This window comes from Cnephaeus nilssonii, assembly GCF_951640355.1.
Source record: "Cnephaeus nilssonii genome assembly, chromosome: 21".
NCBI classification, from domain to species: Eukaryota; Metazoa; Chordata; class Mammalia; order Chiroptera; family Vespertilionidae; genus Cnephaeus; species Cnephaeus nilssonii.
Genome location: NC_137092.1, coordinates 29325591 through 29352748, shown reverse-complemented (window position 1 = coordinate 29352748; position 27158 = coordinate 29325591). Strand labels below are relative to the sequence as shown.

Genomic DNA, 27158 nt, shown 5'->3' with positions numbered 1-27158 from the left:
TCGGCTCCAAAGGCAGGGTCCGACCTTGACGGGCAGCTGTGCTGGCGCGAGGGTGCAAATCCGACCTCCTCCCGCGTGGGAGCTGGCCCCAGGGGCGCCCCTCTGGGCGCATCGGCAAACTCCTGGGTTACCGGTGCCTCTTGGTCTCCCCCTGCTCCTCCCTCCTCCTCCCTCCTCCTTGTCCCCCGCCGGGTGTTGCCTAGACCTCCGGCCGCCTCCAGCGAGTCAGCCCCCGGACTCCTTCCAGCCCTGCCTCCTCCTCGGCCTCCGGGAACTCCTCCCGCCCTTGACGGAAGCTCCCCGATTGGTTCCCGCGCCGGGAGAGGGCGCCCGCTGATTGGTCGGTGGGTCGTCATCACGAGGTGATGCGACACCCTGGGGGCGGGGCGACTGTCCGCCCCGCCTCGCGCTTGGGGCATTTACTTTGCTTGCGGATCCAGGCTGCGTGTTTCCTAGTTCGGGCTCCCACCAGCCTCTCCCCGTCGGAGAGAGGGCCACACGCCGGAGCGGTGGGCCAAAAGGTTGGGTTGGGGTGCCGGGAGGGCCTCGGGTGCTGGGCAGGGGGTGCAGGGCGGGGGAGGAGGCTGGGGGCGCGAGGCAGCACCGGGGAGCCCAGGGACTTGGCCAGGCCGGACGACGAGGAGCGGGTAGCGGTGGCGCCCGGGCATCCGCCTACGAAAGGATAACCTCCCGATCCCCGGGGGCTCGCCCGCCGGGAAGATGAGCGCGGAGCCGCAGAACGGGCCCAAAGCCGGCGGCGTGGCCCTGAATGGGGTCCCTCGGGACAGCCCCACGGCCGTCTCGGGTGCCCTGGGCAGGCTGCAGACTCAGCTGGCCCCGGAGGAGGAGACCCAGATTCGGCTGCTGCCCACGACCCCCGGGGAGGAGCCCCCAGGGGCCGAGGGCTCCCTGGCGCCCCGGACGGCGCTCTCCGCGCGGCGCTTTGCGGTGCTCCTGATCTTCAGCCTGTACTCGATGGTCAACGCCTTTCAGTGGATCCAGTACAGCATCATCAGCAACATCTTCGAGGGCTTCTACGGCGTCTCCTCGCTGCACATCAACTGGCTGTCCATGGTGTACATGCTGGCGTACGTGCCCCTCATCTTCCCAGCCACCTGGCTGCTGGACACCCGGGGCCTGCGTCTCACCGCCCTGCTGGGCTCCGGCCTCAACTGCCTGGGCGCCTGGGTCAAGTGCGGCAGTGTGCAGCAGCACCTGTTCTGGGTCACCATGCTGGGCCAGTCCCTGTGCTCCGTCGCCCAGGTCTTCATCCTGGGCTTGCCCTCCCGCATCGCCTCGGTGTGGTTTGGGCCCACAGAGGTGTCCACAGCTTGTGCCACCGCCGTGCTAGGCAATCAGGTAAGGACTAGGATGATAGATGAGAATCGGATGCTTAAAGGACCCGATAAAGCGATAGGCCATGTGAGCGAGGCATACGGATGGACCTTCAGGAGGCTTGTCTATAAATGAATAGGAGTCAGCCTTGGCTTCAAGAGGGATTTTGGTCTCTTTGTAAGGACAGGACTTTGGAAAAAAAACCACAGTTTAAAGTGAGCACCTTATCACTTTGCTTTGAGACTTACCTATAAAAGAATTAACTGAATTGGCTCCTATGTGCCTGACATCATAGAAGACTTGTCAGTGCAGTAATGCATCAGTCTTGGGTAGATATTATTTTTGTCACCCCCGCAGGGTATTTGCAAAAGAGGTATTTGCCTGGATTCTGGGAAGATTGTTCCATGTAAGTGGTCAATGTGAATAGCCGTGTTTAATTTTATATAGTAGCAGTCTCATAACACTTATACATGACTGCTAAATAGGGGTGTTCTAGTGATAAAAATCTCACCAAATTCCTGAGTCCAATGACCAATTTTTAACAATAAGAAAATGAAGATAAATCACAGATCTTGGAATCCATAGTAAAAGGGTGGCTTACATTGCCAAGTCTCCATTAAGGTGCTTCCGAGTCTTTTCTTACACCATAGGTTCATATTCCATTAGCATTACTAGGTAGAATGTGTGGTTTTTTAAAATTGCAGAATGATTCTCTTATTGTAATTTGCATTTTGCATATGGAGTTCTGTACTTTATGTGAATTGTATTGAGTGTTCATTAAGCTTGAGGAGAATCCAGTTAAAAATCTGTACACCAAGAAGTTCACATCTCTCTATACTACACGTAGCAATATATGTAGTTATGTAACAAAAGAATGTTACTTCTGCCCTAGCTGGTTTGGCTCAGTGGATAGAGCCTTGGCTTGTGGACTGAAGGGTCCTGGGTTCAATTCCAACCATGGGCACATGCCCAGGTGTCAGGCTCGATCCCCAGTGGGGGTCGTGCAGGAGGCTGCCAATCAATGATTCTCTCTCATCCTTGATGTTTCTCTCTCTTCCTCTCTGAAATTTAAAAAATATATATTAAAAAAAGAAACTAAAAAAAAAAAAAAAAAAAGAATGTTACTTCCAATCCAATACTTGTTTCAAGATCACAATAAGATTTATTTAAAATCCATTAAAAAAAAAGACAAGCTCTACATGCTTTATATTTATTTCCTTTCTCTAGAAGTGCAGAAGGGGTAGCTTGAACTATAGTTGTTTTGTATCCAAAATAATTTATGACCAATATTTTAGTTGGTTGCTTCTGCATGCTTGAATAGGAACTGTTTACTTAAAGTATTTTACATTTACAAAATTATATTCAAGATTAAGACTTCATTGAGCATGACAAATATTATCAACTCCACAGCCATGGATTATCTATTTCATGGATAATAAATGGAAATGTGTTCTCATAGGTAAATTTCCCTCCAACCATCAGCACATTTCTTGGGCCTTTTTCCTATATCTACCTGGGTGTTCTCATCCTTCCTTGACTCCAGTAGCTCATGACCCTCAAGTGTGCAGCCTCAGCCTAGATTATGGAGTGATCATTTATAATAATCTACAACATTATTCAGCACTCACTAAAACCTGGCACCATATTAAGTCCTTTACTTGCATGTATCATTTAATTTAGTAATGTAAGGTAGGAACTATAATTCTCCCCAATTTATAGATACAGAAATTGAGTCTTGAAGGGATGAAATTATTTCCTGAAAGTCACACAGCTCATTAGTGCCAACATTCACACTCAAGTCTGTCTGACTCCTGAGTCCTAGGTTTAAATTACCCATCTAATATTGCCAGGTCTCTAACCTGAGAGAACCTTTTAAAACATATCAAGCCATTGCCCTGCTTTGAACTTGCCAATGATTTACCATAGTACTTAAAATCTAAAGTCTACTTTGAATTATACAACCTTACTAACATGTCTTATTTGGTTCCTAAAACAATACTAAACTTGCATTTTGCATAAGCACCTTTGCAGAAGCATTCCCTCTGCCTGGGATGTTCTTCCTTCTTAGGATGACATTACTACACCCTAATTGTCACCGAGCTCTCAGTTTAAATTCATTTTAAATATCACTCAGTGGCAATTCTTGACAATCCCACTTAGAGTTGTCCAATCATTCTCCTATTACATAATTATACTTTAATTCTCCATGTAGTGCTTATCACTGTCTGGTATATTTACATATTTATACGTTTGCATATTAACCATTCTTTATTCCTCACTTCCCATCCCCGCCATCAGATTGTAAGTTTCACAAAAATAGGCACAAGGTCTGAATGTACACACCTATATCACCAGCGTTTGTTACAATGCCTGGCACATTGTAGAGTCTCCATAAAAATTGCTTGACTATATGGATGAGTTTCAGATTCATAGACACTGGCCAGCTGGATTATTTCCATTTGGATATCCCATACGACGCCACCCATCAAAATTGACTTTGCCTCCTAGCTCTTTTCTCTTCATTTCTAGTGCCACTGTCTTAGCTTTGGCCGCCTGCAGCCGTCACCTAGAGCTTTCGAACCGACCTTTCGCAAGATCCACAGCTCTTGCTCTCTTCCCTCTATTCTCCACATCCATCCAGTGTGGTCTTTCTAAGAGATCTGTCTGGGAACTCCCCTGCAGCGGCTTCCATTGCCTTCCTGCCAATTCCTCAGCTTCACCTCTCTCCACACCCCCATCCTCACATGCCTACTCTTCACCTGTCCTCTGCTCTGAGGGAAACTGTGCTTTACTTACAGTTTCTCACAAGGTCATGCTCTCTCTTTCCTATGTACATGATGTCCCCTTGTCTGGGGATATTTCTACTTCACTTGGCTAACTCCAGTTTCTTTTCTTTTCTTTTTTTCTAACATATTTTTGTTCATTTCAGAGAGGGAGGGAGAGGGAGAGAGAGATAGAAACATCAATAATAAAGGAATAATTGATTCACTGTCTCCTGCATGTCCCCTACTGGGGATCGAGCCTGCAACCCGGGCATGTGCCTTGCTTGACCAGAATCGAACCTGGACCCTTCAGTCCGCAGGCTGACGCTCTATCCACTGACCCAAACCGGCTAAGGCTAACTCCAGTTTCTTAATCAGATCTTTGCTCCTCCAGAAACTTTTTCTGAACTCCAAGTCTATACAAGGTGCTCCTCCAAAGTACTCTGTTAGCTAGGGTGACCATATATATGTCAGTTTGCCTGGGACAGTACACATGTTGTCCAGTATAATTACTCCCAGAGTCCCTTTCACTCTGAGTAGTATTCTTGTTTGGATCATAAATTACTTGATCTTCCCAGTCTTATCACCCTCTACCTCTCCATTATAATACTATACTTACTACTCTCTTGTAATTACCTGTTTAATTATCTCTATCTAGCTAGCGTTTTGTAAGGGAGCAAATGAAATATTTGGGAGAGGGATAGAGAGTTAGGAAAGGAGAGGGATAGAGAGTTAGAAACATCGATGAGAAACATCAATCAGCTGCCTCCTGCACACCCCCTTCTGGGTATGTGCCTGCAACCAAGGTACATGCCCTTGACTGGAATCGAACCTGGGACCCTTGAGTCCGCATGCTGACGCTCTATCCACTGAGCCAAACCCGTCAGGGCTTATTTTGCATATTCTTATTCCCTTTTTTATTGTAAGCATCAAACTTTAGAGCGGAATTATTTAGGTTACAGGAGCTCAGTGAAAGCTTGTTGATCGGGAAGGTATCTGTCAGCAGTTCCTCTTTAACGGTACCATTGTAAAAAGACATTAGAACGTGGTGCTTTGGAGTTCTCACACACATTAGCTGTCCTCTTTGTGTTGTATTAATTGGCAGTACGTACTTTTTTCTCTTCTGAAATACCTGTTAACAGGACTGTTTATTTTACAGCTTGGAACTGCAGTTGGCTTTTTGCTACCACCAGTGTTGGTGCCCAGCTCACAGAACACCACAGAGCTTTTGGCTTATAATATCAGTACCATGTTTTATGGAACATCAGCCATCTCCACACTTTTATTTATTTTAACAATAATTGGTAAGTGAATTATTTTCCCTAGAGCTTAGGTAGATAAATGCATGAAAAACGTATGAAAAGAAAAATAACCAGCCCTCAACATTGTTATTACTATCGCAAATGCCATTTGCTTGTTTCATTCTTGCCGTAACACTGTCTTGCTCAGGTAACGAATGTTACAGCTCTAGGGCTATGTCTGGTCCATCTATTGTAATATTGTAAAGGGTTTGAAGACTAATTCATCTCACTTGTCCCCCTACTAACTTTTCTTCCCTGATAACTATTGGTTTCAAACATTACCTGCCTCCTCCTTGCATATTCCTCTACCTGTTCTGCACCTTCCACTAACCTAGCCAGGAACAAGTTCTTGTCAATGCTTCGATATGACGCAGATAGGCTACTATCTTCCTTTGAATGATAAACCCTCCTGAGGATCCTCAATGTAACAATTGACTGGATCTGCAAATGTTGACCAGTGAATGATCCTGGGCCGTGGCAAGCTGTTCAGCAGAATTTCAAACTGTGGCAACTATCTACTTGTTAGGCCACGCCAGCACAGCCCTGCTGCCACGCTCCGTCCCTGAGTCCTCTCGTCGGGGCCTGTGTCTTGAAGCAGTCAGTCAGAATCAGCTGCAAGCAGCCATCATCAGTTTGGAAGAAGGTTTGGGAAGGTCTGCTTTTTAAAGTTTATTTCTAATGGGAAACAATTTTGGTTTCAGGGAAAGGGCTAGGTAAGGTTTATTTAAGTAATATACCTGCTAACCTAACTATAATATTGCCTTTTAGGCGCTCAGTATATCTTAATAGGGCACTTTAAAGATGAAAGGCCATCTTTTAATCATTAAAATTTACAATTAAGTTGGGGTTTTTCATTTATATATTAATTTTTACCATGGCTATAATAGTAATGAAAAATTCAAGTTTTATGATCTCCAAATAGGAAATCCTCAATGTTCAATGAAAGGTATGCTGAAGATGATAGAATGTTTTGATAGAGACTGCCTTTATAGATGAATTTCAGGTATAGGAAGCTCAGCCACATATTTAATTTCCCTTAAGATAATGAACAAAATATTTTCTTGGTAGCATAAGAAATATTCTGACATATCCAGTCTACTTATGATTGGTTTTTGTGTTTCAGTTAGTGAGTGGCGTATTTGTTGTGTGCAGACTACTGAAAAAGGACAAATTATGTCTGTACTATTTTAGCAGTTTAACAAAGTTTTAAAAGAAATATATATATATATATGTGTGTGTGTGTATATATATATATGTATATATATTTAAAATATATATATTTTTATTGTCTAAAGTTTTACTTATGTCTCAAAGAAATCTATATTTTTAAAGGCAAACTTTTAAGTATATTTTTCTGATAGCCATATTTGATTTGCTAGATGAAATATAGTTCATATGCATTTTGCATTCCTGAGTCTTCTGTTAGCAATAGGGATTATTACAATATAAAATTCTGTTTCCTTCGATTGCTTATGAATCTTCACATAAATTCTGGTTTTCCTTTCTTTATTGTTTTCAAATTGTCTCTTTGGAAGAAGTGAGAGACTAATAGATTGTATATGAAATATCTATAGATATGAAATTACATATGTGCATATATGTGCTTAAACATATATAATGAGATGCTACAAATATAAGATTTTTATCTGTTAAGGGAGAAGGACAAAAAACAACAACCACCACCACCTACAATAATCGGTGTGACCATTGGCATATCACCCTGTGCTATTTGAGAATTTAAAAGAGAACTGTGTATGTACATAATTACTTATTTATGTACTCATAGCTTATAGTTCACAGTGGAAATAGAAATGGGGGTGGGGGGATGTAAAACATGGACTGGAAATGGAATAGGAAAAAAAGGGCTTACTGTCAAGTTTTGCTTGGTGACCAATCTTAAGATACCAAGCCTAGTGTAAAAGCAAAATAATACACAGTTGTGATGTGAATGTCTTAGGTTGAAAATTGAGACATTTAAATTTTTAATTTGAATAAATTAAATATGTATCCAAATATTCGCTATTGGGAAAAATTTGGGTTATTTAAAAAGTCCTTACTTACTAAAAGGTCCTAAGTTACTAAGAGACAATCCTACTTTCTTCTAAATTCTACCCATAAATACTTAGGAAGCACAACCGAAATTATTTTATAATTTATGTTTTCAGCAACGTGACATAACTAAATTGGTCTTTAGCAGTCTTCCTAAAATACTGTCTTGAGGGTTCATGCCATGTAACTCTTTTACCCTCTCTCACAGAGCTTGAGTATAATCCACCTGGCGTTTCTAAATTAACCCAAGCCTTCCACTAAATTGACACTACTATCCCCTTCTTATTGGGAGAACTCTATTACGGCCTCTAACATTTGATTGCTGGATATGTACCAGATATGTTTAAAGGCACACTATATGCTTATCTCATTTAATTCATTAATTGTTTTATTGGCACAAGTTTTTGGTGGGGAAAAAAGAAGGGGTAAGAAGGCAGTTGTTTTTCAGTTTCAAAGGACAAGGAAAAAGCCATCTTTCATCCTTTGAAAATGCAGTACAGGGTCACAGACCAATGGTTTTTTTATTCCTTTTTCTTTCCTTCAGATAGACTTAAACCCAACTTTATTATATCGTGTAGCTGGTAGATACAGCCCTGATTTTGTTCCAGAGGGCAACTGACTGCCTGAAATGAAAATATCTCACTTCTATTCAGAAAATAAATCTAGTGGATTTAAAGACTATCAAGAATCGTTTTTATTTTGCATTTGAGTTCAGATCTGAGCCATTTAGACTCATTTTGCCATAGTAAATAAAAACCGAAGAAAATTAAGATTCAGTAAATATTCATGACTACCTTGTAAGCATTTTTGCATTCTGAAACTTTGCTTTACAACTGTGTGAGTTCTGTATGACCAATATTAATAAAAAAGATATCTCCTATCTTAACTAGGACCTTTCAGGAAAGGACAACAGACTTCCTCAACAGTGCAAGGAGCAGATAGGGTGAAAGGAAGAGGAGAAATTGCAGCAACTTAAACATTTATGTCTACCAGTTCTCCAATGTAAGGATATTATAAAGTAAATATGTATGAGTTATGTCTCCTCTTGAATTAGTTGTGAGACCTGTAAAACTAGAAGTCTGTTTTAGTTATATCATAATTAATCATGTTTTGGTGAGTAAAGAACTTTAAGTTTTTAATGTTTAGCAGTAAATAGGAGAATTAAAGAACTGCAGTATTATATAGAAGCTTTAAGGATCATTTCTTTCGCAGTGATTTTCACAGCTGGCTGGGTATTGATAGCATTTGGAGAAATTTTTTTTTAACTTAAATTCTTTATTATTTAAAGTATTACATAAGTTTCCCCCCGCCCCCCGCATTGACCTCTCCCCAGCCTCCCCCAACCCCTAGAGAGTTTTGTGTTTAATACAGATTCACAGGTTCTGTTCTAGAGGTTCTGATTCATTGTCTCATAAAATCTGTATCATTTTAAATTTTCTACGTGATTATGATTGACAACCAGGTCCATCAGATCTAGCCCACTTTTAAATAAGGCAGGCCTTCCTTGTTGGAAGAAATAGCCACTATTAAAAAAGAGAGAGAGAAAGAAGTTCTGGCCTTTTAGAAATTATTACTTTTTTTCTGAATCCATTTACTCTTTCATTGATTCTAAAATGTACACTTTTATCACGAAATCTCTGAAATCGAAATGCTTTTAATAATCAATGGCATCTAAGATGAATACGTTCCAAAGTTCTGTTCTACATTATGCCCATACTTAACAATACCATATTGTGAACTTAAAATTTGTTACGAGGGTAGATTTCGTGTTGCGTTCTTTTCACAAAAAAAAAAAAAAAAAAAAATCAATGGCATATAACATTGGTGCCAACTGAGACATGATTATGTGAAAACCTTCTATTGATACCTAGCAAGGTCATTGAGTGCCAGCATCAGACCATCTTAGATTCAATGAAATACAGTATTTTCCACTTTATTTTGGTTTAAATTTTTGAGTCAGTACTAAGACTAGATTTTGATTTCTGATGTACCAGGTTTTAGCAGTTCAGCTCTTCTAGTAAGTAGTCTTGACTTCTGGCTAGCCAAACCCTACAGAAATCTCTCCCTAGCTATCTGTTGCAGGAAGTTAGTGGATCCTTCCCTGCCCGGCAAAAGGGCAGTCTCTAAATGGCTGCCTGAGAAGCCTGTGAAATCTGTCCCTAACTCCATAGAAATGGGCGGTGCTATGACCTACAGAATCAGAAACCATCACACTTTTCTGTCTCTCAGCTCTACCCCTAGATTTCCCATATGCAGCTAGAGTGGTCAGCAAGCAGTCCCCCTGAATCCACCTGGACCTTTTCAGTTCCAGAGGTGGGACTGGATAGATAATACTTATGCCAGATTTCGGAAGAAATAGTTACTAACTCAAGACAATCCTCTAAAAGTTCAATGATATATTGGCTTGCTCCTACCTGTAATTAGTTACCTCTAATTACAAATTGAACTAAAGTTAGAAATAGAATTGTTGAATACTTAATAAAGATTACTCTTGCTTAACTAAAACTGGAATAATCAGTGGGCAAGTTTGTTACGTATTGCTAATAGTTTTGCAGTTTTGAATGGGCCAAATCACTGAGTTTTAGTCAGTTTCAATGCCAAACTAGTCATCACTTAGAAATCAGTGAAAAATGAAAAGCCTTACTCTTGGACTTTCACTGCCGCTTTGAACGTAAACTGAATTTAGTCACCTCACTACGGAAGATGCATTTCTTTAATGACCTTTTCATGTACGTTTCCAGCATTCAAAGAAAAACCTCGCTATCCACCAAGTCGGGCTCAAGCAGCCATTCAAGACAGTCCCCCTGCAGAGTACTCCTATAAGAACTCAATAATGAACCTGTTTAAAAACATGCCTTTTGTCCTTCTATTGATCACATATGGTAAGTGGTTTTCTTTTATCTTCTTCGATGTCTCTATAAACCTTTGTGCATTGTAGATTCTTTTCATTTAATCTAGTGGTTTGAGCTTTCATTAGTGCAATAGGGTTGTTAACTCTATAAAAGTAATGATAGCATAGTCACAAACATCTTTCCAGATGGCTGACAGATACTCATCTTAACTCTGTGGCTTTAACTGCAGTTTATTCTTTGTTTCTTTTTTTAATTTTTTAATTGATTTTTTACAGAGAGGAAGAGAGAGGGATAGAGAGTTAGAAGCATCGATGAGAGAGAAACATCGATCAGCCACCTCCTGCACACCCCCCACTGGGGATGTGCCCGCAACCAAGGCACATGCCCTTGACTGGAATCGAACCTGGGACCCTTGAGTCCGCAGGCCGACACTCTATCCACTGAGCCAAACCGGCTTCGGCTATTCTTTGTTTCTTATATTGGCACAGTTATATTCACCACCAACACCCCCTATATCTGTCTTACTTGCCTTTAGAAATCATTCACTTCTGTTTACATTATTAGGGGAGTACACACCCTAGTATATAATTGTTTTACAGGTTATAACAAATTATGCCCTGACCTAAACTCTTACCCTTTTATCAGGATTAATTCCTTTTTTTTTTATTTTAATCTAACGAATTCCTGACTCTAAAACTTCTAACTAGGAAGTAGAGTGGTTCACTGTTATCTCTTAGAGCAAATTCATTTCTTTTTTTAAATACATTTTAATGATTTTTTTACAGAGAGGAAGGGAGAGGGGTAAAGAGTTAGAAACATCGATGAGGGAGAAACATCGATCAGCTGCCTCTTGCATACTCCCTACTGGGTATGTGCCCGCAACCAAGGGTACATGCCCTTGACCGGAATTGAACCTGGGACCCTTGAGTCCGCAGGCCGACGCTCTATCCACTGAGCCAAACAAGTTAGGGCCAAATTCATTTCTTTAGCCTGTCATTTAAGGTGGTATCTTTCACTGTTTCCCAATACAAAATTCTCTTTCAGCCAAGTTTATAACCAACCTCCTGTCAGAGACATATACAATCACACACACAAGTATGCCTCCACATGCATATATACTTTCATTCTAGTCTCTGTAATTTTGTGCCATTATTTCTTGTACCTGAAATGTGCAAGCAGTTCTACAACAGCTAGTTTAACAGTTATGTCACTGTTGTTCATTTTATTTCACTAGTAATTATCAGATATCAATAGATATCTGATAGATGCTGTGTGAGAGCGAGGAAGAAGAGTGATAGGTATACGATTTCTGTTCTGAAATAATTATAATCCAATGGGAAGATAATAGAAACACCTGAAAAGTAAATAACAGTGTAAGAGATGTTTATGAAAAGGTAATAAGTTGTACAGCAAGTGCATGCTAGAGGCACATGCTTCCATGATTACTAAAGCAGAAAATGGGAAATGTCACCTTTGCTCACATTTAAAGTCTATGGCCATGCCATTAAGTGCCTGGAAAGAGAAAATCTGGAATATTTGTCAAGAGCTCTAATGACTAGAACATTATGCAGATATAAAAATGTGATGTTTGGCAGAAGAGAACTATATAGTAAATTGCCCTGAGATCATTGATTACCCATACAGGAAAAGCAGAGTAAAATTAGGTCTCAACATCATACCATACACAAAAATGAACTGTAATAAATTAAAGACAAAGGGTAAAAAGCAGAACTTTAAAGTTTTAGAAGGAAGTATAGGAAACCACATTAGTATTCTTAAAAGAATTTCTTAATGCAAAAAGTACAAACTTGAAAGAAAAAGATTGCTAAAGATGATTGTATCAAAATAATGGTCTTTTCTAAAAAGCATCAGTAAAATGTGAAAAGACATAGACTCTGAGAAAAATGCCTGCAATGTATATAACCAACAGAGGCTTAGTACCTACAATATAAAAGTAACTCCTATTGATCAACAAGAAAAGAGCAAACAATCCAAGGAAACTGGAAAGCATTTATGTGTTTGTGTGTGTGTGTAGTGCTCGTATGTGATGCTCAACCTTACTAATAGCCAAGGAAATGCCAGTCAAAACCAGAGCAAGGTATACGGGTAATATCACTCAAATTGCCCCTGCCTAAAAAGTTTTTTAAATTTAGTGAAACAGGTTTGACAAGAATGTGGAGTAAAGGAATTCTGCTGGTAGTGTAAACTGATGCAACCATTTCGAAGAGCAATTTTGCCTTATCCAGAAAGTAGTCCTACTCCTAGGTATATACTTAGAGAAACCCTTATGCATAAGACCAAACACAGAATAATCATTACAATATTGTATTAGCAAAAAACTGGAAAACATTTTCCTATCATAATCTCTAGTAAGTTAGGTGTTAATTTATCAGTGTTTGTTGACAGGATAAGAGATACATAAATTGAAGTGTATTCACACACGGACTATTACACAGCAGAGAAAGCTAATGAACAGAACTAAAAATACCAGCATTGATAAATATCAAAACCATAATATTGAGAGATAAGAACAACTTGCAATGGATACAAATAATATATAAAGTTTAAATACAAAATTCTAATTGTAGTTTATGGATACACATAAATATCTAAAATAATTATAACATCTAAAATAATAAATCCCAAGATCTCGATCAGGGTTACCTCTGAGAAATAATAGGAGAAAAGGATAAGATTATCGAAGGTCTAAAAATTGAATCTGAAGCAAAGATGGTAAAGTGTTAATGTTCAACAAAGCTGGGTGAAGAGTAAGAGTGTTTGTTAAATTATTCTCTGTACTATTTTTTTTCCCCTCTGTACTATTTTGTATGCTTGAAATATTTAGTAATGAAGAGAAAGAGAGAAATAATAACCTTAAGTTTCAACCAGGTTAAGAGACTTACCTAAAGCTACACATTAGGTGCAAGGAAACACCAGGATTCAAACCTAGACATATGCTTCCTGACAACCAGCTGTTTTATTTCTCTCTTTTTAAATATTTTTTAATTAATATTGTCTTACTAATTTGCCTTGTCAGTCTTGATGCAGGGGTGAGATCTCTGAAGCAGGGATTGTGCCTTCTGCTTTAACATTCATTAGCTCAAGTATACTGTGGGTGCTCAGTAAGCAATCCGTTGCTTCATTGCCATATTCTAGTACATTGTTATGCATGGGGCTATGATTCATGGTCAGTATATCAGAATCTAAATAATGATAAATGGTGTAATGACAGAATTTTCCTATCATATTCTCTAGTAAGTTAGGTGTTCATTGATCAGCCCACATCCTGAAATGTCAAGAGTTCTTAATTTTCTCTGTCAACTGAGAAATACATTGTATTTTCATAATTGACTCCATGGCACTTTATGAACTGGTAATGGTACATTTATTTATAGTTTTCTGCTTATTATTATAGGTATCATGACTGGAGCATTTTATTCAGTCTCAACATTATTAAATCAAATGATACTGACATATTATAAGGTAAGCTTCTGCCGATATTGTGTTGCATGCCTGGCCAAGAATTTTCCTTTAGCTGTACAATTGCTGTTAGCATGATCATAAGAATAACGATTTATGACCTTGTTGCTGTAAAAGATTTATATTTGTTTCAATTGAGAACACATTTTTAAAAATATATTTTTATTGATTTCAGAGAGGAAGGGAGAGGGAGAGAAAGATAGAAACATCAATGATGAGAGAGAATCATTGATCGGCTGCCTCCTGCACACCCCCTACTGGGAATCGAGCCCACAACCCGGGCATGTGCCCTTGACTGGAATCAAACCCCGGACCCCTTCAGACCGAAGGCCAACACTCTATCCACTGAGCCAAACCAGCTAGGGCGCAATTGAGAATACATTTAATCTAATTTATAAAACACACAATATGGAAAGCAGAAAGTTATTATTGCTTTGACAGTGCCTGACTTTTTAAAATTACTATTCTTTTTTAAAGAAATAGTATGACTGGTTATATGGAAAAAGACAAAAAAAAACATTTTAAGGGCAATCAACACAAATATGAAGAAGTAAATATCAAGCCCTGACCTGTCTTTGCTTTTGAAAGGAGGAAGCAGTTGTAAAATGTAAAAGCTGTCAGATTAACCTCCTTTTCAGGCATCGGTGACTTACTTAGGAATTCTAACAAAAATCACTGTACTTCTAATTATAGAGGATCAAGAAAATTTCCCTTTTTGATTTCTCCATATTATAGGGTTTTTTTCTGGTTTGAAAATATAATGTCCTTTATATGTGCTTTACCTTCCCCCGCTCCCATCCTAAAACACATACCAAATCTTCCTATTATGTGGTATGCTTAATTCTATCTGATTATTTCCATTGACCATGTGAAGGTATAGGAATGTGAAGGATGCATTAGAATTAGAAGTGTCTGATTAACTTCTTATGAAAATTCTTTTAAGGGAGAAGAGGTGAATGCTGGAAGAATTGGGCTAACACTGGTGGTCGCTGGGATGGTGGGCTCCATTCTCTGTGGCCTGTGGCTGGATTATACCAAAACATACAAGTAAGCGAAGTTAGATAGATGTATGGTGTTCATTTGGTTTTAAAGAAAACTTTGGCTTTTAGTTTTAAAAAATTAAAAAAGTGTTATTACTACAAGACTTGGATGCTAGGCACTCTTAGGTTCCCTTTGCTTCTGAATGTTTCTGTAGTTTACATATTGTCCGATTTTGTGGGTCATATTTATTTAAATTTTGAGAACTTGGATACATTATGAACCTGTTCTCCTCCAATAATACTCATGAATACCACTTCTTTAAAAAAGTCCTTTGTGAGAAACATTTAACTGACGGAACTTTTATGCTGCTTTTTTCTCATGTTGTGAGCTTAAAAACAAGCAAAACGTTGTTCTTTCCTACTAGAAAATTATTATTATTGAGCATAAGGATTTTTTTTTTTTGGTAAAAAAGTTTGACTACAGTGTCCCCAACTATAGCACCACTTAACTATAATATAATACACAATATGAAAACACTATGTTGTACATCTATATGGAATCAGCAAAATGATAATACAAAAGGAAAATGAGTAATACCAACTGGGAGACTGAGAAAGGGGTTTCAGAGAGCCTTAAAGAAATAGCTACAGTTTTTAACAGGCAGAAACTTTCCATTTGCTTGGAAGGAATACATGGATGAATGAATGAAGGAAAGTGAGGTGAATAAATGGAATGAATAAAATATGGAACTGTGTCCTGTCCACCTTCAAGGCCCAAAATATGTTTAATACCATTATCTAACCCAGTGGTTCCCAACCTTTTTTTGGCCATGTCCCACCTAAGCATCTCTAAATCCTGATGCGCACCCCCCCACGTGACATATAATTCTTATTATTCAAAAAGTGAACTCCTATTCACAAGGAAAAAGCTAAAAAGGACATTAACTTGGTCTAAACAGGCTTCCAAAGAACATGGCATCCATGAAAGAGAAAAATAAAAGAACGAAAGGAGAGCTGAAGTAGTGAGGAAGAAAGCACTAAGAAATTGTTTTAAAAAAGTAATATGAAGTGATATTAAAAAAAGCAAATAAAGTTTCAAAACATATAATAGAGAACTGAAATGCATAAATATGTCACAATATGTATTTCTGTATATGAGGCCCCCAGAACCATTAAGAAATGCAAAAAAAAATCCGTTAATAACTCATTCTCAAATTGCCTCCCTTAAAAATCAAATTGCCCCCCTGTGGGCATATGCTCCATGTTGGGAACCATTGATCTAACCCCTTTCAAATTACCTCTGCCTTTGAATTCTCCAAGATAGTTCTCCCATCATTTAAGATAGCACTTGCTACAGCTTCATTATTATGAAATGGTAGCTAGAGTGACACCCGTTAAATTTATAGATGAAGGGATCCTATGTCAGGGATTAAATTTATTAATAGTTTTTGGTCCATTATGTAATTAGAAAACTTGATAGCCATAGAAATGTGTTCTCTGTTGCCCTGGGTCTTAGGTTAGGTAGGAATTGGTGGCAAGCAATATGTGGTCCCTGTCCTTAAGACACTTGTGGTCTAAATGGGGAAAACAATTCAGTCACATTAAAAAAATTAAATAGTAATAATGCGGACTAAAACAGATGTCATAAGTCCAATAGACATCAAGTACCAATTATTTGGATAGCAGAATGATAAGAAATTTAGAAGAAAGAAACAATGTTGTAAGCTTCAATGGTTAGGAAAGGCATTTTGGAAGAGGTAGAATTTAACCCAAGTCTTGAAATATGGATAGGGAACCATCCCATTTGGAGACATAAAAATGATATTATCCAAATGAATATTCCTTCCTGTACTAGCATTAGATATGGTGTGGGTTTTGTTGTCTGCTGTTGTTGAAATTTAAGCTTTGAAGTCCATGCTTTGGTAGAAATATTTTCCATAGATAAGGGAAACCTAATCTTGAAAACCAGAGTTTTTGTTACTGTGTGGATAGAGCAATGGCTAACCACATGGTGATTATGTGCTTGGGATATAATACTAACCGTTTTGTTTTGTTTTGTTTTGTTTTAGACAGACTACTCTGGTAGTTTACATTTTGTCTTTTTTGGGAATGGTTATATTTACTTTCACTCTGCACCTTCAATACATTATCATCGTGTTTGTTACTGGAGGGGTGCTTGGGTAAGTATCAAAGGTGATTAGGAGGAATAGTAGCATGCTGTTATGATTCTGAAATATTACTACTGTGGGTTTTATTTTATATTAAATATATTCTTACTGATTTTAGAGAGAGAGGGAGGAAGAGGGGGAGAGAGAGAAAACCATCACAATCGGTTGCCTCCTGCAGGTGCCCTGACGTGAGATAAAAATTGCAACCTTGGTGTGTGCCCTGATTGGGAATCGAAGTGGTGACCTTTTGGTGCACGGGACAACACTCAACCAACTGAGCCACACCGGCTAGAGCTACTGTGGCTTTTTTATTGTTAAAGTTCATCCAAGGGTTCTTTAACATTTTAAACTTTAAAAAGATTCATCCTGTGCATATAAATGTGTAATCGTTTAGAAATATAAAAAATAGTTTTAAATTGGATTTTTTTTTTTGGCATATGTAGGTGAAAAATGGATAAGCCTTACTTAGTCCAAGTTACTTTATTTTTCTCAGAAAAATATTAGACATTGTTTTGCTTCTCAGTTCTTGTGTCCTTGAGGGTCAATGGATGCACAATAAAAGTGCCTTACTTTCACATACCAACTTCAAGACAGTCCCTTCCCGTGGTCGGCAAACTGCAGCTCGCGAGCCACATGCGGCTCTTTGGCCCCTTGAGTGTGGCTCTTCCACAAAATACCATAGCCTGGGCGAGTCTATTTTGAAGAAGTGGCGTTAGAAGAAGTTTAAGTTTAAAAAATTTGGCTCTCAAAAGAAATTTCAATCGTTGTACTGCTGATATTTGGCTCTGTTGACTAATGAGTTTGCTGACCACTGGCTTATCCGATCATTCGAATGGGCCTGAGAGGTAGAATGACTGCCTCCGTGTGACATTGCCCTCTGGTAACCCTGTAATTCTGGATGCATTTTCCTAGTTTCTTCATGACTGGTTACCTTCCCTTGGGCTTTGAATTTGCTGTTGAAATCACGTACCCTGAATCCGAAGGTACTTCATCCGGTCTTCTCAATGCCGCTGCACAGGTAAACCTCTGATTTCCCTCCCACCTGAGATGATTGGTTTGCCGAATATTCTAGCAGATGATGAGTTTGACCCTAGTTTTTATTTTTAAAATTCCACCTTTTAATGAATGATTCTAGAAGTCAAATGAGTAAAAGCATTAAGAAAATTCTGGGGAAAACGTTATACTTATTTTTTTAAAAGCAAATTTGATGAGAATAATTATTTTATTTTAGATTTTTGGAATTCTGTTCACGCTGGCTCAAGGAAAGCTCACATCATACTATGATCCGTGGGCAGGAAACCTGTTCCTCTGCGCTTGGATGTTTGTAGGCATCATTTTGACAGGTAAATCAGGCTATTTTTCTGGCAAAAGTACTTGTATCAGATTGTCTTTCTGTTTCATTTTCACGTATACTGATTCTGAATGGCTTGGCAGAACTCAAGACAAAAATGAGATAGAAAGCAGGCTACGATTTGTTTTCCTCCAACGATATGAAGCTGTTAAATTTATCTTTCCGGTTTCAAATTCAATACAATCACTCTGCACAGAAAACAAAACTGTTGCAACAAGAGTCAGTAGAGCTGGAGTGAGCATTCCCACCCTCAAGTTCTGATTCTGCTACTCCCTCGCTGTGTGACGTTAGACAAGCAACTTCCCCTTTCAAATCCTCCTTTCCTCATTTATGCAATAGGGTATTTAAAAGCCTGCCTTCGAGGGTTGTTCATGAGGATTAGTGGAGGTGTCTGGCACCTAGGACAAGCCTAATCATGTTAGCTATTACTACAATGTGGCGGTGGTGTAAGAAGTCAGATGGTGGCGATGGAAATAGCATTTGGCATCGTTAGCCAGTCCTTAACACTTCTTGGGTGAAATCAGAAGAGCCCTGAGCAGGAGAGTGGGCAGTGCCCCACCTCCAGAGAAAGAGCATGCTGAAGAACTTGGATCCACAGTTTGTCCAGACATACAGTGTAAAATTGGATTCAGAAGCAATGCCTGTCCCGTAGTGCTCTCTGGTCCAGACTGGCTTCTACTGTTACTTCACTTGCTCATTTCTTTCTGCCGCCCTTTACCAACATGAGAGACGGAATCTATCCAAAAGACAGGAAGCAAGGCTTTCTTCTTATGTTTATTGAATACTTGATCATTCTTTTTGAAACCCCCAACATGGAATCTTACCAGTGGTAAACACTTATTTTGGAAATACACAACCACCTAAGATCACTATCGTTCACTCGTTATGTTTAAAGAGAGTGAGTGTCCCCCGTGTCCTCCAAGGAAAACATCCCGAGGAGCATTAGAGATCTGCTCCCTGACATATGTTGTCAGTTTGGCTCAAATAAACTCATAAAAATTCTCTAAAAACAAAACAAACAGGAAAAAAAAAAAAGGGGGTGGGGAAAAAGTACATCCTGCTGTAAGGGAGTTCCCCCCTGTTTTCAGTTAGTAATATAAAACATACAAAACTTTGAGGCATGTAATACTTTAACGGCCTTAACTACTGATCTGTCATAAATAATTCCATGTTGACTCTTAATTTCCAGGGAAAGTAACATATGTCTATCAAATAGTGTTATTATTTTTAATATCTATATATATATAAAACCCTAATATGCAAATAGACTGAACAGCGGAATGGCGGAACAACCGAACAACCTATCGCTATGATGTGCACTGACCACCAGGAGGCATGTGCAGAACATGGCGGGTGTCAGCCGCAGGAGGATGGTGGTCGCTGTCATCGGGGCGAGCCTCTGGTGGTTACTGAAAATTCTTTGCTCCCGTGTGCCACTCAGCGCCGACCCCGATCGCCCCTGAGGGCTTCTCCACCTCCCACTGCTCCTAAGGGGCGATCGGGGCAGCAGCCACTGCTTGCACCCATTGACAGCACTGGCCCTGCTTGCACCCGCTGCTGGTGCTGGCCCCAATCGCTCCGTGCTGTCAGCAGATGTGAGCGTGGCTGGCACTGTCAGTGTGTGGGAGCAGCGGCGATGGGAGTGGGGCTGCCAGCAGAGAGGGTACTGGGGGCCACGGCGGGAGGGGTCAGGTGGAGGTGTGGAGGATGGGCCAAGACCCGCCCCTATGCCCACCACAGCCTCGAGGCCCACAGTTCCTTTCAAGGTGCACGAATTCGTGCACTGGGCCCCTAGTATTTTTATTAATTTCAGAGAGAAAGAGAGAGAGAGAGAGAGAGAGAAACATCAACAATGAGAAAGTAATCATTGATCGGCTGCCCCCACTGGGGATCAAGCCTGCAACCCAGGCATGTGCCCCTGACTGGAATCAAACTGGGACTCCTCAGTCCGCAGGACCACATTTTATCCACTGAATCAAACCACCTAGGGCATTATTGCATTTTTTTTTTGAAGTTTTTTCCCTTTGTTTTTTTCTTTCTTTCTTTTTTTTTATTAAGGTATTATATGTGTACTTATCTTACCATTGCCCCCCCAACCCCATTATTGCATTTTTTAAAATATATTTTTATTGATTTCAGAGAGAGGACAGGAGAGAGAGAGAGAGCAACATCAGTGATGAGAGAAAATCATTGATAGGCTGTCTCCTGCACACCCCCTACTGGGGATCAAGCCTGAAACTCTGCACCAGGAATCAAACAGTGATTTCCTGGTTCATAGGTCAATGCTCAACCACTGAGCCACACTGTCTGTGCTGTCATTGTTGAACTTTTAAAAAATGAAGCTGTTTTGAACTCTGTTTTCACATTACTTTTATAATCAGATTCATAAATGTCAATTCAAACAAATCAAGTCTAGAAAATAGATTAAGTGAAAAAAGAACTTTGAAATTGTTTTACATTGATGCTGTTCATTAATGATAAAATACACATTTTCTCCATATTAAAAAAAATAAGTGAGTAGCCTCTTTGATTTGACAAGTTGTACAACATTGTAGAGCTGATCATTCAATGGCGATCATGGCTGCAATTTAAAGCTTAGTGTTTTAATATCTAAACTGCCTTTAAATATGATCTCATTGCACAACATCACCAGTTTCTTCAAAGTCATTTACATATGTCCAATTAGCTCAGCATAAATATCTGAATTTCTAAACTGTTGGTATCAGCAATGGAGCAGAAGTGTAAGGGACAATGTGGATTTCAAAGGACGCCTTAGACTAACTTTTACGACCCAATTTTACTTTGTTTTATGACTGATTAGATTAGTGAACTACCCACCAGCTTTTATCTTCTTTGCTTATTTCACAATCCCCTTGAGCAGTCAGTCTGTGCATTAACTACCACTTACACTAGTAACTCCAAATCTGTGTCTCTTTTACATCCAATCATCTATTTATCTTCAGACCTGGATGTTCCATGAGCATCTTATACTCAGCCTGTCCAGGACTGAACTTACCATCTTCTCATCACACATATTCCTCTCGTATTTTTAGTTTCAATGACTAGGGCCACCATCTATTCATTCAATTGCCCAAACGAGAAAACTTAAGTCACCCACTTTTTTCTTTCTCTCCTCCCTATGTTTTCTATATTCTTTGTGGGTGTGTTATTGAGCATTTAAAGACCATTTTTACCTGCTTTATGTCCATTTTTCATATTCTATCAAAGCAACGAGTCTTGCAGTTCTATTCTCAAATATCCCCATTTCTCACATATGCATGCCTCTCTCAGCAGGATTAAAACCTTTTAACTGACCTTCCTGTCTCTAATCTTGTTGCCAATAATGATCCTCCTCGCAACTGCCAGACTGAGCTCCTTGAGTTATCAGACCCAAAGTGTGTCCGTGTGCCCGAAGCTTCAAAAGGCCAATATTCAAAATTTCAGAGCTTGGAGTAAGGAAAGGTTCATTTGATCAAGAAGGCACCACCAGCTTGAGAAGATGAGGGTGCCGTAGACATTCCTCAAATCCATCTTAAAAGAACCCAGAATTCAGGCTTCTTTTATGTCAAGGGAAAACTAAGTGAGGAAAGAAGGGCAAGATGTGATTGAGGACTCCAGATATCTGGGTGCCAACAGGGATCCAGGGAAGAGGGTGAATCTCTAAATCTCTTTGTTCCTGGTCCACTGATGTTGACCCCTACTGGTCTGAGCCTGCTCTTGAGGCTCCTGCAAATCATTGATAAACAGTCCTAATTTTGTACATATTTCCCTACCTCCTCTGAGAGGCACCCCCTGGCAAGGGCTATTCTTTCAACAACCCAAGCCTCAAGCAGCATTCCTCTAATGATTAGCATATCTACAGCAGGAGCTATTTGCCTGAAAGCCTTGGGGGAAATGCAGGTTACAATTAAGATAGAGTCAGAGAGACAGAAAGTGTTTTGACTCTATTATAGCCCTGATAGGGTCCGCCCCTCTCAGATGCAGTGTAAACTCTTGACCCGGTGTCCACAATACCTAGCAACCCAGCCTCGTATCCTGCCATCTCCCTCAATGATCCCTGACTACCTCTAGTGCCAAGAATAGGCTAATATGTCCCAATATCTTTGCATGTACTATAATCTGCCCACCCAGAAGGCCTTCCTCTGTCCTCTCAAATGTTTGACAAGTTCCTACTCACTGTTCAAATTTCAATTCAAATGTGTCTCCTATCGCAAGCCTTCCGATTTCCTTTGCCTGACGTAGCCATCCTCGCGCTCCCCTCCCCCATGCTCCCAGGACACCTTATACTGTATACTGCACCTTATACTGCAACCCTGAATTGTTGCAGTTATTATACAGTGCCTACGTGTCAGTAGCTCCCTACATTGGAACGTGCTTTAGGGAAAGAATTGCACTGTTCATCTTTGTATCCTTGTTTCCTGGCATCCTGTATTTGTTCACTAATGAATGACTTGCTGATTAAGTCAGTGGCTTAGAGGGGTACTATTACTTTTTCAGACCACAAGGATGCTATTGCATATTAAGGCACTATGGTGTGCTAAATTTGACAAGATCAAAAAAGACTTTGCACTACTTAGAGAAAGTACAGTGCTACTTACTCTGCGGTAACTGTTGATGCTTCTGTTTCAGCATTAATCAAGTCTGATCTGAGAAGACAAAATATAAATACGGGAATTACAAACGGCGATATTAAAGCTGTAAGTAATAAATACTTTTATGATTATACTGTTGAGAGATGTGTGCATAGAATAAGTGTGAAGCCAATCTGTTTCTCAGCTTGCTCTTTATTCCTGAGCCGATTATTGATCTGGCATAATGCATATGCCAGATGTTACAAATTTTCTCATCTTCTGATTCTTTCCACAGGTGCCAGTTGATAGTCCCACAGATGAAGAATCAAAAACTGTTATGATGTCCAAGCAGTCAGAATCAGCAATTTGAGCTGAAAGGAAAAGTTAGTACCATGTGATGTTTGAGCTGTAAGGCTTGCTTCGTAGGTTATGAGGAATAGACACTTACTTGAAAATTACTGTATGGCTCCTACATGCAGTCACTGTTTTTGCTTAATTGTTAATTGAAGCGATATTTTGCTTACACCCTTTTAACACTACCATTATCTAACAAGTGTCCCATTTATAGTCTTCTATTGTCTATCTGAAAGTAAGCTTCTTGATATTTATTTTTCAAAAGTAAATGTTTTTCTTTTTTTGTGGAAAATGGAAGCTTACATGGCTTTCTAAAATGATCTAGTGGAGGTCTAATCCCTGTAAGTCACATAAGAGGACATACAATTTATATGTAAAAATGCCCAGTAGGACCAACTGTCCTATTGGCTCCCTTTCCAGCTGTCGAACCCCCTGATTACAATGTGAGTCCAGTGTAGTGACAGGACACTTCAGTCCACTGAAGGGCAGTGCTGGGATGCTACTTCCAGACAACTGCTACGGTTTCCCGTTTCTTACATTCTTGTTACAAAGCTCTTTGTAACAGGTACCGTCAATGACCATAACACCGTTCAGTGTACAGATTGAGCCCACCCACGACTTTGGTCTTATGTTCTAGTTAAGCTCAGGAGCCAGACACAGGCTCATTATCTTGAATTCTCTGCTTTGCCTTCTTATCATGGGAGAAATGGTAACCTATATTTTTTTACTCCGGTGGGAAATAGAGTTTTGTACCCATTGGTTTTTTTACTCGCTTTTTCTTTTCTTTCTTCAATATATACCTTTCTAGAAAGAAAATTTCATCATATGTGTAACTGGCTTTTGTGTATCACATCCTATACGTTTGCCTTGAAGATTCCTCAGATAAAGAAATCTGTGCTCAGCTTGGGTGGTCCGATTTAGTGGAGACCTCTTAAAATGCTGTCTAGCCCTGGGCTGGTGTGGCTCATTTGATTGGAGCATCATCCCATGCACCGAAGGGTGGCGGGTTCAATTCCCTGTCAGGGCTACCCAGGTTTCAGTTCGATCTCCGGTTGGGGTGAATGCGGGAGGCAACTGATCAGTGTTTCTCTCTCTCTCTCTCATCAATAAAAAGGGCATGTCCTCAGGTGAGGATTTAAAAAAAAAAATGCTATCCTAACTCTCCAGTGTCATTTAAAAAAAAAAATTATTATTGATGTCAGAGAGGAAGGGAGAGGGAGAGAGAGATAGAGACATCAATGATGAGAGAGAATCATTGATTGGCTGCTTCCTGCACTCCCCCTATTGGGGATCGAGCCCGAAACCCGAGCATGTGCCCTTGACTGGAATCGAACCCAGGACCCTTCAGTCTGCAGGCCGATGCTGTAACCACTGAGTCAAACCAGTAGGCTCTTCAGTGTCACTTTTTATGGCCATTCTCCTTTGAGAAATACAGTGCCCAGGCATGTGCTCCCTTGGTGTATCGGGGGAGTGGATCTTGTCCTCACCACAGTCTCCATGCTGCAGGAACAGTCCGCACTTTCACACGCTCAGGGGAAGCAGCCTAGGACCAAACGTGTTTCCACAGTGCCTACCTCTGCGTCTTGTTTACAGTGAGAATTTAGATGTTCGCATCCTGACTCTCTAAACCAATAAGGGAATATTCCCTTCAGAGTGATGACATTTCACAGCCGTGATATCTATATTCTATCCACACAAACAAGAAAAGCCAGCCAGCTGTACCCTTGATACCCTTGAAGTAAATTAGCAGCTCTGATTTGAGCATCACGTATGCATCGCTTTATACTGAAATGATAACATCCTCTGTCATCAACCGATTATGTAGACTCTGACCTCAGAGGCTGTGTCACCAGAACAACTCGACTGGGAGCCAGGAACTCCAGGTCCGTGTCCTGGATCTGTTTCTAGCTGTCCCTTCATCCATAGAAGGAATGTGTTCAATTTGATCTCAAAGATCTTTTAGAAAGTCATCATGGGGTGGACCAAATCATGGTACCACAGGAACTTAACTAAAATATAGCTGAGACATTCCCTGGGCAATTGGATAAACAACTATGGTTGTTACTTTGTGGATACAGGGATTTAAAATCTGTCTTTAGCCTTTTTATTCAGTTGGTGAGAGCTCTGGCAGAATATGCTGACTCATTAACTTCCTTAGCTATTTACATCAAGGTTTTATGGCTCAAAATATATTCTAAGGTCCCTCCTCTGAGTGATTGTTTTTATTTTTAAACTGTCAGTGTTATTTGAAATAATCATGTACTTACTGAGTTCCTGAAATTACAAATAAAAATTGGAATACTTTATTTCTGAAAAGCATATACATGTCACGTCTATTTTTCCTTGTTGATTAATAAGAGAATGAAATCTATGATAAAATACAAAATGAATTGATAATTTTTCTGTCATTTGAGTTAAAGTTGTCTGTAATGTGTCAAACAAGAATATCATATAATTCTGTATCATATCATATCTTTGGGAAATGGAGTTGGGTAACCAACACATGTGTAAATTTTTAATCAAATGATTTGAGAAAGAAATCAGATGCTTTCCATAGCTGTTGCATTTATAAATGTCGCAAATACAGCTTTTGCCTTCTGTGAATGTGGGAAAATGTCTTTAAAACTCTGTTTATGTGTAAACCCAGAGTATTTTTGGGAGAATCCCCTCTGTCTTAAGTCATTTTTCATGTTCTGATTTTTTGCTCTTTGTAATATTTACCTGTATGCTTGTTCTTCAATATTTCAGACTGGAAATAAATTTATTTTTTTAATGTTAATTTTGTATGGCTTTTTTTTAAAGATCAGATACTTAAGTACTACACATGGGGAGTGGAAAGAGATGATAAGATTTCAGAATGGGCGGGGGAGGGAGCGAGGTGGTAGGTGGAACTAAGTCAGGGAAGCATGGGGGGCTTAGTACTCTCCTTACTTTGATGCCTGTCCCCTCCTGGGCAGATTGGCTGCCCGCAGCGAGCCACCATGGGACACTACCCCTAAGCTTCAGACTTCCCTCGATCTTTTTCTCCTGGTAGCATGTGCCTGTATAGTACCTTATGTCCTATAGACGCGTCCTTTTCCCTCAAGGCCTTGCTGTTTAGCATCATAAAAGTGAAAAGTGGGGTGAGTTTTCAAAAAACGGGGTATAATAAACATTCTTATTTCTAAAGGCAGAACTGGGTAGGTGTTTTTTTAAAAAAATATATTTTACTGATTTTTTTTACAGAGAGGAAGGGAGAGGGATAGAGAGTTAGAAACATCGATGAGAGAGAAACATCGATCAGCTGCCTCCTCCACACCCCCTACTGGGTATGTGCCTGCAACCAAGGTACATGCCCTTGACTGGAATCGAACCCAGGACCCTTCAGTCCGAAGGCCAATGCTCTATCCACTGAGCCAAACCAGTTAGGGCTGGGTAGTTTTTTTAAAGAGGCCAAAAAGAAGGGAATTGGTAGCCCAAAGGAGGATGCTGCCTCCTATGGAACCTGGAAGCCCTAAAAAAAAAAATGCTACCACCTTCTCGTCATATTTTAATTATAATTAGTGTGATATTGTAAGGTGAGGTTCCCAGCTTTGTGTCGTTTTACAAATAGCTAAATGTTGAGGCAAAGTCATCAAACTGAAATGTGGAAGAGAATACATAACATCCGTCTGTTACCAGTTACCCTATAATAAATAGGGACTTCAAAATCTAAGACCTTTCTTTGATCTCTTTGGGAATCACTAACATGACATTTACATTTTCAGGGGGAAAAACTACTTCCATCGAGGAAAAAAATAAATACAATTCTCACTTTTCACAGCAGGCAAATATGTAAGGTAAGTAACACATTTCTGAAGCCCATTCATTCTCCTGTAACCTACCTGCCCAGTCTCAGCTTCCCAGACCAAGCCATCGGCTCCCACATACTGCCCCTCCCTCTCTGCAAATCAAATTAGTCATTCCTGTAGACAAG

At 39.9% G+C, this 27158-nt stretch overlaps 2 protein-coding genes across 2 annotated transcripts in view; one reads left to right on the top strand and one right to left on the bottom strand.

Moving 5' to 3' along the window:
* SPATA45 (spermatogenesis associated 45) overlaps positions 1-27158 on the bottom strand; it is a gene marked incomplete at its 3' end in the record, with an annotated part of 66822 nt that overhangs the window by 15277 nt on the left and 24387 nt on the right. The window contains exon 3 of the mRNA XM_079762063.1: positions 22877-22924. The remainder of the gene's footprint in view (positions 1-22876; positions 22925-27158) is intronic.
* FLVCR1 (FLVCR choline and heme transporter 1) lies at positions 591-25982 on the top strand. Its single transcript, XM_079762189.1, has 10 exons — positions 591-1359; positions 5257-5401; positions 10189-10329; positions 13715-13782; positions 14723-14826; positions 16829-16939; positions 17840-17945; positions 18159-18270; positions 22908-22975; positions 23145-25982. The coding sequence occupies exons 1-10, from the start codon at positions 721-723 to the stop codon at positions 23217-23219; spliced, it is 1569 nt and encodes a 522-aa protein (XP_079618315.1). The 5' UTR covers positions 591-720; the 3' UTR covers positions 23220-25982.

Coding starts and splice junctions, on each gene's coding strand:
- FLVCR1 (XM_079762189.1), top strand. CDS start 721: ATGAGCGCGGAGCCGCAGAACGGGCCCAAAGCCGGCGGCGTGGCCCTG. Junction 1,360..5,256: donor CCGCCGTGCTAGGCAATCAG/GTAAGGACTAGG, acceptor TTTATTTTACAG/CTTGGAACTGCAGTTGGCTT. Junction 5,402..10,188: donor ATTTATTTTAACAATAATTG/GTAAGTGAATTA, acceptor GTACGTTTCCAG/CATTCAAAGAAAAACCTCGC.